The following is an 11319-nucleotide window of genomic DNA, read 5'->3' on the forward strand; positions in this document are numbered from 1 at the left end:
TTTTTCCCTTTAGTTTACTCCAAAAAGTACATGTTTTCAGATCGATACGCGAGTCAAGACAGGTGAGCGAACACTAAGTAATATCATGTATGTGCTGTAGAGGGGGAAAAAAAGCCCACTGAAGCTTGGTCAATGCTGTTACTGAGGAAAGCAGAAGAAAGCAAAACACTCCTTGCATAATTCTCAAAGCATCTGGATGGGAGGCGGAGGAAGGGATTCATGTGTGAGCAGCCTGGGGATCCATGAAAACTGTCAACAAAAAACACGGAGGTGCCGGGCAACATGCTCGGACCGAGTTGACGTGCAGCCGCACAGGTGCCAGCGAAGGTCGCGTCCGTGTGTGTGAGAGCTAGAAGTGGTATGGCGTGTGGGTGACCCAATTGGAGGTTTGGTCTTTGGTGCGCTTGGCGGAGCTGTGAGTGGTGAAGATGGACTTGAAAGCTTCCGACTTCTCCTCCATCTCTTGGATGGATCGCTTGCAGGCGACCGACGAAGGCCCACCGCCATTGACGGCGCTAGAGAGGCGCGAGGCTCCCGAGCCGCCCGCCTGATCTGTGTGGGAGAAGAAAGGCCCCAAAAATCCAAATAAATAAATAAATAGTGATGAGATGCTGCAGAGGAACCAAAAATATGGATTTTGAATCGGATAGAGCCAATAGAACAGGTTGAAATGTCACACGTCGCTACCTGATTGGCTGCTTTCGCCTCCATTTTCCAGAGAGCACTTTTGCACCTCGTCCATTTGTGTTTCATCTGCAGAATGTAAAGAAACACAACAAATGTTTCTTCTTCTTCTTCTTCAAACAGCGGCACCTTGAGACGAGGGGTGAGCCGGGCTTGCGGGTTTTGAAATACGAGCTGTGATTTGATGATTTACTGCTCAGTGGTGGCAGTGAACTTAACACGCGCCGTTTGACAAAAAGTCATTTGTTCTTCTTTCAAGATGTTTGTTTACTGGCACTAATGTTAAAAAATAGACGCAAACGGGAAGGGCTCCTTAACTATGTCTGATTTTCTTATGAATTAAGAAGCCAAATGCACACGTTTTTCTCCATCTCCGTCATTTGAAACTGACGTCATAATAGCTCAGGGCTGAGGGTAACGACCAATCACGGCAAACCTCTTTTCGGAGTTTGGTCATGTGACATTCGGAAGCTGAGCCGTGATGCACGACGCAATACAAAGCAGAGTCAATAGTCACGGGAGCGATAAGAGATAATGAGGGATGAGAAATAATAACAGAAGTGAGCACTCAGTTGAGCTCGGACCTCCACCAACACAAAACGTTCCTTATTGTGATGCGCAAGTACCATTGTGGCCACCTGCCTCCATACTTGGAAAAATCCTGAAAAACAAGCATCCTGTTCCGAGCCAGAACCTGCCAAAAAGATGCGCAAATAAGCAGGAAAAGTATTTTTTGGTGTGAAAAAAATAAATAAACAGCTGATAAATGTATTCAAGTCTTTTATACAGACATGTAGGGTCTGCATTCAATCTGATGTGTTGCTAAAGCCACAATTAAAAAAAGGTCAAGAGTAGCGTAAGCTAAAAAGAAGCCATACGCCTGCAGGAAGAGGAAACGGCGAACACGTGGCCTCGTTCCACTGAAACTCTCTTTGTGATTGGAGCTAAGCAAATAAACTGCAGGTGTTTGGCAGCCGAGAGCCAAACAGGAAACCACAGCGGCGGCGCGGAGGAGCCGCGAGGCCTCTGAACTCAAATACTACTCTCTTTATCTTCTTACCTGATCTGTTCGTTTTGCTCGCTATTGTAAAACTAGCACGGCTCAAGCTCCTGCAGACAAATTGCCTGTGCGTTTTTACATACTTGGCCAATAACGACGAGCAAGCGCAGTATTGATATTGATGCGGAAATGATGAGCGAGGTTTTAGGTCAGGGTGCGGTCAGTTTGTTGAAAGGCATTTGAATACATCAATGTAATGGCCCGTCAAAAGCCAACCCCAAATGAGCATAGAAAATTGTTTGCGGCTTTGTTTTGCAAATTTGGGCATTGGGCAGATTTTTTTTTTTTTGCGCAGTGTGAAAAGTACAAATTTGATTTCTTTTTTTTTTTTCCAATTCCAACCCGGGCCTCTTTTGTTCCGTATGTGTTTATAAATGGGACAGGTATGCGACATGTCTGCAGTATGAAGGCTCAACCGCAGGCATCGGACTTATACTTCATCGAAAGCCCAATATGCGTCTTCACGTGGGCGGGGGAGAGTGCTCGGCTCGGGAGACTACTACTGACAAGGATGTTAAAAAGCGGTTTGTTTGTACACCATTTCTCACTGTCTTTGTCAGATTTGTCAACTCCCCTCCCCCCGGCCTATTTCTTTCTTTTTTTTTTTTTTTTTTAAGACAAACGGGGTGAAAATGTAGCCTGGGCTGTTTGCTTCACACAAACCTTTTGACTGTGATGGAGTGGACACACTTTCAGCAGCTTTGCTCTTCTTTGATTTCTATTACAAAACACACACACACAAAATGCATTCATTAGCAACCAGACTACAGACAGTATACATTTTAGTACTGTACACTATCAAATATTTTTACAACAAGGAATTCTACCGATTATCCCGTCAGATAACGATTGGCTTTGCATTATTGCTATGGCTGGTTTTATCTCTTAAGAAGAAACAAACTTCATTCAAGTTGGACAGAAATGCCCTCCACCTATTTTACTGGCCCCCCGTGGTTTTACTGTTGACAATTCCAACCGCAAACTTCGGTCATGCTCGGACCTGGCTGCCCCACTGGAAATTAAAAAGTTACCAACAAAAAAAAATCTGCGGCCAAAAGGAAGAAGTACTTTGAATAAGCTAACGGTGTCTTGTGTAGGCGAGCACTGTGTCATGTGTGTAAGCCAATTGTGCTTTGTTTCTGGATGTGATGCGGAGGTCACCTTAGTTTTGGCTTTGGCTCGCCTCTCCTCCATGTTCTCCCTCAGCTTTTCCACCTCCTCCTTTGTCCCATTGAGCACGACGATGTCCGCACTCTGAAAGGGGTCGCCGCACTGAATCCCACACAAAGGGCACAGGACAGACACAGACCGCGTTACACCAACATCAGACAGTCGACACACAAATTCCACCGAAGGATATCTTATTGTAAACCGTGTGCATGAAACCAAGCGCAACACGTTGCTGAAAACATCCAGAAAAGCGCAGCGGCACTTGCCAAATAATTCCGCATCCTTTTGTTTTATCTTCAAAACCCCGCCAGAGATACAATAGAACAAACGCAGGTCCGGGAAGTGCAACATTACATGCGCCGAACTGATAAGTGTTAGAATGCGGTCTGGCTCAGAAGACGGCAAGACAAATCCGTCGTCCAACACAAATATGGCAGCTCAGAGTAACCGGTGGGAGGGCAGGGCCGGTTTCTATTGTGTCCCAGGAACACGGGCCCGCTGGGTGTCAACTGTTGCCATGTGCTCTGCGCAACACAGGAGGGATCATGTCAGAAGCTGAGCAAGCACCAAACAAACTCCGGGTCGCAGACAGACAGACCGGTGCGGCCGTCATCAACGGATTGGCAGCGACCTCCGAAGCGGAGATGCAGCGGGACTGAGGACACAGGCGCCTCGAACTTGAACTAAACGGAAAACCAACATCTGACGGGGGGGGGGGGGGGGGGCGGGGAAATGGAAAGTCGTGAGTAGGCGACCATGTGTGGGATGATTGGATGAAAGGATTGTGTGCGAGTGTGTACGCGCAAGGTGTCGGTGTGTGTCGGGCGTCGGTAACCAAGCAGGGACTATTATCTTGATCTCGCGGGTGGGGGCAGACAAGTGCGTGAGCTCATGTAAATCCCACTGTTAATCATCGCAGCTAGCAGTCGACTAGAGCGACTGCTGCTTCAGATTTGTCTTTTTTTTTTTTTTTAACCCTGAATGGACGACTCATGAGTTGCCTTGGTGATGAGGAAAGTCAGCTGTCCTGTCTGAGGTAACATTTTCCCCACATTCTTGCAATGTGTATTTACAATGCATTTCAAACTGAAGAGAAAAAAAAAAAAAAAGAGTCCATGACATGTGAGATTGTTTTATTGACACCAAACGCTTGCCCGGTAGGCATTGTGCTCGGACTTTGACTTGCAAATAAGTCCCTCGGAGTATGTCAAATTACTGCCCGCTCTTATGGGAATGGAAGCCCAAACAGGATGAAATTCATTCATATCAACTTGTATTGTTTGACTTGGCATGGCATTTGTATTTGAAGTTGCAGTGTGGCATTTAAATGATTGGCTAGTGTTGGAGGAGGGATGGCCTTTCTTTTCCGCCGCGTGTTTGTTAATTTCGGACGGTGAGGATGTTGGCTATGCAAATACAGGCTGGTAAGCTTTTATTGGCAGAATATCGTCCGGGCACCAATTAGTTACAGACAAATGTGCGGTGGTCACAAGTGCAAAGATACAAGGGATTCACAACATATTTATATCATCGGAAGGGCGGTACCGAAATGTATGGTGTGGCATCGGAACTTTGGTTTCTTCTGAACCGATTCTTAGCTTTCATCAACTGGTGCTCTGTGCATCTCCACAAGGTTTCGCTGCGGGTATGGGAAAGTTGTACAGCATGACTAAATATGGGCACCAGACACACTTCACTCGTATGTGGAACATCTTTAAAAACACACACACAAGTGCATAATGTGTAAATATAATGTGTTTCCTTCCCTTAAACTCAATTCAACTGTATTTAGAGAGCACTTTCAAACAGCCATCGCTGCATACAAAGTGCTGGAGTACAAAGTACATGGAGCAATTAACATATACAATAGTAAAGCAGTAAATCAGGAACAAAGATGGTAGAAAGCACCAAACAGTAAAACTAAGATTGGTGATCACTTTTCTCAAAACCGGTGTGAATATTTTGTCTTTTCTCTTTCAATTGTGAATTCCACAAACAAACACAACGTGTTCCTATCAATTCTTGCCTTCGCAATTCACTCCTTTAAACATTACCAATTCACTGACCATACAATACCATCCTGATTTGTATAGTGCTTTCACAACAGCAGCAGCTGTAACAAAGCGCTTAACAAAACGGTTTGAGGTTTCAAAAACAGTTGATTACGGAAGATATTTTCTTTCGGTTGGCTCGCCACCACCACTGTACCGCTTTTCCCGCACTTTCGGAATTCAGGGCACCGCAATGGAATCCACTCCGCAGAAGGCACGCTAATTCGAGCGCTGTCCTCGATCAGAAACTCCGCAAAAGACTGGTCTGAAATGGGCCGACAGCACATCAGCGTCGGAAATAAACTGCAGTAAATATGTCAGGTAAATGTAATCCCACGTACCGTGAGACATTATTCACATCCAGAAGAACGTCGAGTGAGGCGCCGATGACGTTACACGGTCGGCAAAATCCCGGATGTAAAGAAGCAAACGGCTAGGTTAGCCGGGAACAACGCTCGACGTTGAAAGAAAGTGACTTTAAACTCAACGTGCAGAACGTTCAAGCCTCTGAGTACACTCACTGCGTAGAACGACACTCTCTCTCTCTCCCGAAACATCTCTTTCGAGCAAGTCTGCTCGCGTTTAGGTCCCGTCAGGAAAAGAGAGCGAGAGATCGCGTACAAAGTCACAAAGGTGAAAAACGGCACCTCTCATTTGCCGACACCCCACTGTCCTACATACTTGACCTTCTTCGAGAGCACTCACAAGGCTTGTTCCAATTTGGCTTTGCAGTTTCTGTGGCAACGGCGCAGTCAAGATGAAAACAAGGTCTATCGTGTGCCAGTTTGGCTGGCTCAAATGCAGCTTCTTGCTGTGCCTTGTGATGAGCGGCAGCATCTTTTGGGTTCTCCACTTGACGGAGTCGCCCGCCCCGATGCTAACGCCGTGCCGCCCCTTCTCTAACCAGTGTCGAGATGCTCTTCCTGACGCCGACGCATGGATAAAATGGCACAGGCTTGACTGCCAGGTACGGGACGACTGTGATCTCTCAGCTAATTGATACTTGGAGGTTTCTTACGACATCAAATGTTATCCGAGTTCTCGTCCCGTTCCTCTGTTGAGTATTGCGTGTTTGCCCTCTCGACAGCTGCAAAGGTACATTATGAACAAGAAGCTTCAGTGCTCAAGTCTGACGCGAGACCTTCACTTCGTCACAAGAGCTCTGAGCCACGAGGAGGAGGAGTATCCACTGGCCTTCATCTTGACCGTTCACAAAGAGCTGGAACTTTTGGTACGGCTGCTGCGGGCCATTTACGCGCCCCAAAACATCTACTGCATTCACGTGGATGCAAAGGCGCCACAGGAGTATCGGGCGGCCGTGCAGAATCTAGTGGGCTGTTTTAAAAACGTCTTCCTGTCCAGCCGCAGCGAGACAGTCACCTACGCTGGCTTCTCGCGCCTGAAGGCGGACTTGAACTGCATGGCGGATTTGGCCGCGTCCGAGGTCGGCTGGAGGAAGGTGCTCAATCTGTGCGGGCAGGACTTCCCGCTCAAGAGCAACCTGGAATTGGTGCGCCATTTGCAGAGTAAGGAGTGGCGGGACAGGAACATGACGCCGGGGATTAAGCAGCCGGCGCATTTTCGAAGACGGACAAATTTCCGATACAGGGAGATCGGTTCGCGCGTCGCGGTCATCGGAGGGAACAAAGACCCGCCTCCTCACAACCTCCAAATATACTTTGGGTCCGCCTACTACGCACTCACGAGAGGTTTTGTCAACTTTGTTCTTGAGAGCCCCAAAGCCCGTGACCTACTGGAGTGGTCCAGAGACACGTACAGTCCAGATGAGCACTACTGGGTGACGCTCAACCACGTCAGAGGTAAACGAGAATGCGTATCAGATATCCGAGTACGGATTAGTGGAGGGCGATGACATACAACACCAAGTGATAAATTGAAGTTGGCCCAGAAACTTCATGGGATGGCTTTATTTATCCCTTTTTATTAAGGTGTGTTGTGATTCAAACCGCAGAACTGCGAAGCAGACATGCTTCCCACCAGCCAACTGTCGTGCCCATAGTTGAGCGATATAACGTTTAGTTCATGCAATGCAAACATAAGACTTAAAAGCTGCAGTGAGCGGCTTCGGTTGCTAGCCTAGAACTCTGCATTGCAACACTTTTGAGATTGACAGAGGCCAGCGGTGTCAAACTCATTTTCGTCGCGGGCCACGTTGCAGTTGCGGCTTCTCTCACAGAGGGCGGTGATGCCCGTGACAGCATAGAAATGTTCAAGCACCCTTTCGGATCATCACTTCCAGGCAGTCATTTCCGGCACGTCCCTTTCAGTGCGCCGCCGCTAACCGAAAAAACGACTCTCTTGGCTTTGGTTCAGTCACAAATTGGATCAAAACATTGTGACCCATATCGCTGTGTGTTTCAATGCCCTCTCCTCGATTTCTCTAGTAACTATTGTAAGAGTCATCCAATTCAAAGGCGACCTAAAGTTCGGTGTCACGGTGATGAGATATGTTCAGCTTCCGCAAGGCGACACAACAATCTGACCCACTCTGCCCGGTTCTCTGTTCCATCTAAAAGAGGCACCAGGCAGCAACATGGATGGTGGCTGGGAAGGAGGCATCCGGGCTATCAAGTGGGAGGATCAAATAGGAAAGACGCACGACGGCTGCAACGGTAATGTACAAAATGACATTTGGGGGGGGGGTTCTATTTTGGGCGGATTCGTTTCTTGAAACTGACTTGTCTGCTATCACGGAAAAAGGACATGGCCAACTGGGGGCAGTATTAATACAGACATACAAATAAAAAGCTCTCACAACTACTCGGTCTGCTTTTCTGCGTAGGTTCAAGAAAACACTCCTGAGAGTATTGTCATATATCGTCATATAGTCGCGAAAGAAAATATATCGATATCATGTGTCAAAATGCCACTTGTTGAGATGCGAGTTGAGCTGAGCTCATTACCACAATACAGGGCTTGCATCCCACATTTTTTGGCGCGCATTACGAATACCCCAAAAATTATTCCCGGGTCTGAAAACTCTCATGGGACGGGTCAGTCGTATCGCAAGCTCCCAGTGTAGTCGATTTGATCTGCATTAAAGCAAAAACGCCTCCTCTTCTTTTCCAGGTCGTTATGTGCGCTCAATCTGCATCTACGGAGTCAAGGACCTGCCGTGGCTCATCAGGACCAACCACATGTTCGCCAACAAGTTTGAGAACGACTTCCTGCCAGAGGCACTGGACTGTCTGGAGCAGTGGCACAGGAACATGTTGCTGAGCAACGCCAGCGTTCCCATCGAGTCGTCATGGCTGCTGGCCACACCGAGCGACAGTCACCGTGACATCGCGGCGTGAGACGCTGTCCCCAGGGGGTGACAAACGCAGGAACTGAAGGGGTGATGCGCTCATTTGCCTTGTACATTGCTTGTGATGGTTTCAGGGAACTTCTTGTTCAGTGTGCTTTTGTGAAATTGGAAGGTTGCCTGCTTCGAAAGCGGACTATATTTCACATACAGCACATTTGACAATAAAGTTGTACTTGACAACACTCATTTTGCTAATAAACGCTGCTAGTTAACATTTAGCACTGGCTCATAGGCGACGTTCTTTAAAGACACAGGTTAGCTGATGCGTGTGCGAAACAATTTAGGGAGGAATGCAAAAGTGGTTTCAAGCAGCAGTGTTGCGACCCTGTCTTTCGCGTGAGAGTAAACACACGTTTATTTGCTCTTAAGCCATCGGGCGTACTTTCTTTCCAGTTTGGGAACAAAGCTCACATATCACCAACAGCTGCTCTTTCACTGCAAAACGGCTTCCATTGTGTGTGCGCGTCACTTCGGTGTCTATGTGTGTGTGTGTGTGTGTGTGTGTGTGTGTATATACATATAAAATTCATAAATTCATGGCCTTGTTCTGAAAGAGTCGAAGCTTAAACCTACGCAGTTATGCTTAAGAATGCATTCGAATCCAGTAAAGCATCTGACCAAATGGTGCGTGTTGCTGCAAATGCTGGATGCGTATACATTTCTGTTTGATGGGTGTTTTGGTTTTTAACGCATATTCTAAATTGCAAAACGTCATCCGCTACAAAGGAGAAATTGCATTTACCTTGTGGCAGATTTCTGTCTTGACTTCCTTGAGGGCGCGGTCAGAGAAGACACAACCACACGTGCGCAGGTAACAGAACCTGACAACACAAACAATATTGGCAAATTTAGATGCCGTTCATCCCGCCATTTCCATTTCAAGTGAGACGCTGCGATGCAGACGCAAATTGCATGTAATAAAACCAAGAAGCATCAACACCAGGCAATGCCAACGGAAGTAAATGATGACAATACTGAAAATGATGAATTTTACGCGTTTGTGTTGTTTGAGCAGACTCGGTGTAGATGCTGTAAATCTTCGATGGGTGTATTTTGATGACGCAAAGCTCACGTCAACGAATAGCCAATCTACGCGTTTAAGTCGCCCTCACATTGGCAGACGCTCAACATGATGGAAGAGGCTAGTCGACTGAGATACAAGTCCCTGCTTTGTTTTCTCTTTGCACTGCCATCACGTATCTTCCACTTGTGCCACAGATCGGACTTGAAGCATGTAACCGTGAATCCGACTTCAGATCGTTTTCCTTACCTGTGCTTGCCGTTCATCTCGAGTCCAACAACGGGGCAAATAAACATTCCACAGTGGATGTCCTCGTATCTGTCTCCTTTCGTGTTCCTTCTCTCTCCCCCCCACTCTGGGTTATCGGTCAGGTTAAGTTCTCTGATGTCCTGCAGAAAGAGATGTACAAAAGGATCCCAAAAAGGGGTAGTAAAGCTCAGCAAATGAGGAACTAGACAAAGCCTAAACATACCTTGGTTCCGCGGATGTGCGTTACAGCATCAGTGTTGGGCCTCTCAGCAGATTTATCCAGAAGGTACTCAATGACAGCATCTTTGTTGTAAAGCCTACAAAAATACAATCACTTTGTCTTAAGTGGACTCAATGTGCACTTTTTAGTGCTGTAGTTGTGTGTGTGGGTTTTTTTGTTTTTTTGTTAAACAATGATCATTATGACACCTCATTGGCCGGTGCATCCTTGGATTATTCTGTATGTAAGCAGGCGACAGAAAATAGAAAGACGGATGCAGGCTATACGACAGAATAACAAGTAGTAAATGATATACTGTAGTTGTAATGTATGTATTTAAATATCCTCCACTGCTCAATATAATTTGGAATGAATAAAATTAAGAATGTTAAGTTCTATCTTTTGTCATCTTTCATTCCATAGTTTTCGGTGGTAATGGAGGTTTTTGCAGTGGTATATGGTTTCAGGATTGGTATCGAGGTGATGCTGTACCTTAACACAGGGACAGCATCAACAGCCAACAATCTGGCATTTGGTATTGTGAAAACACTCCGTATTGATGAACAAATACGAGGACATCACTGACCTTCCCAGTTCGCAGGAAACGATTGGACGTCTGAGTTTCTCCTGACTTAGGGCACAGTGCTTCCATTTGGCGGCCAACTCTGCATTTTTGTCAACCTGCGGGGGAGTTGGAAGACCACTTTCAATAGTCACACAACACATTGAATGGACGCGCTCAAATCCGGCTGATGATGACGCCTAAATCACACTACGAAAGACAAACAAACCAAAAATTAAGCCAAGTACGTCAATTGCTTCCGATATGACAGCAACGGCAAAAAGCATGTTGACGTTCGGCACTAGCTAACTAGCAGTTAGCAACCTGGCAATGTTTGTACAGTATACGTAAGCGAGTGGTTAAAAAGAAGACGCGGAGCCAACCTTCTCGACTTTCTTGGGACCTTTCACCAACTCGTGTCTTTTAGGAATAGTTCCACCATCACATCCCATTTTGGAAGGAGAGTGGAGAAATCTGAAATATGTCGTCGAAAATGTCAAATCGGGAAAAACAATAAACTGGGACACTTCCTGAATTGAAACAGATATCCGGCTCCTTCTTCTTCTTCTTATCATTTCTTGGGCCGTTGGTAAATAACGAAATGGTGCATTTCCGCCACCTACTGGTTAATTGCGTGGACCAGAATACCAAGTCCGACAGCCCGCTCTGTTTCCTGTTGATTTTAAATGCCGAATACAACCAAAGGTACATTTGTTTGGACCAATGTGTTTATGACTAAAAAAAGGAGCTCATAAAAGTTGAATTCAGGAGTTGATCGAGGCATTTTCCAAAGGTGTTCTTGATAATAACCAAAATCATCAAACAAATTGGTACAAAGCTATGACATTGCACTCATGGCAATCAAATTTTTTTCTTCATAATGCGAGTAGAGTGGCATTTTTAATAAAAATTGCGGACCATCCGTGATTTGCCTTTTTTCTTCCAATATGATTTTTTTTAAATGATCAGCATCC

General features: G+C 46.2%; 2 protein-coding genes across 3 annotated transcripts; one reads left to right on the forward strand and one right to left on the reverse strand.

The window, feature by feature from the left end:
• Positions 1-124: 124 nt before the first annotated feature.
• Positions 125-10900, reverse strand: rtf2 (replication termination factor 2). Of its 2 annotated transcripts, XM_086117733.1 has the most exons (9): positions 10729-10900; positions 10370-10464; positions 9787-9880; positions 9564-9703; positions 9036-9114; positions 2906-3016; positions 2408-2462; positions 688-753; positions 125-552 (listed from the first exon to the last, which is right to left on the reverse strand). In XM_086117733.1, the coding sequence occupies exons 1-9, from the start codon at positions 10795-10797 to the stop codon at positions 350-352; spliced, it is 912 nt and encodes a 303-aa protein (XP_085973859.1). In that variant the 5' UTR covers positions 10798-10900; the 3' UTR covers positions 125-349. The 2 variants fall into 2 exon arrangements, with proteins under 2 accessions (XP_085973859.1, XP_085973860.1); XM_086117734.1 differs by lacking the exon at positions 688-753.
• Positions 3710-8511, forward strand: gcnt7 (glucosaminyl (N-acetyl) transferase family member 7). The gene is made up of 5 exons (XM_086117732.1): positions 3710-3950; positions 5698-5932; positions 6053-6785; positions 7503-7598; positions 8056-8511. Exons 1-5 carry the CDS (start codon positions 3907-3909, stop codon positions 8280-8282), a joined length of 1335 nt encoding a protein of 444 aa, XP_085973858.1. The 5' UTR covers positions 3710-3906; the 3' UTR covers positions 8283-8511.
• Positions 10901-11319: the final 419 nt, after the last annotated feature.

This window comes from Hippocampus guttulatus, chromosome 8 (genome assembly GCF_054856545.1).
Source record: "Hippocampus guttulatus isolate MCC_2025c chromosome 8, RoL_Hgut_1.0, whole genome shotgun sequence".
Taxonomy (NCBI): Eukaryota; Metazoa; Chordata; class Actinopteri; order Syngnathiformes; family Syngnathidae; genus Hippocampus; species Hippocampus guttulatus.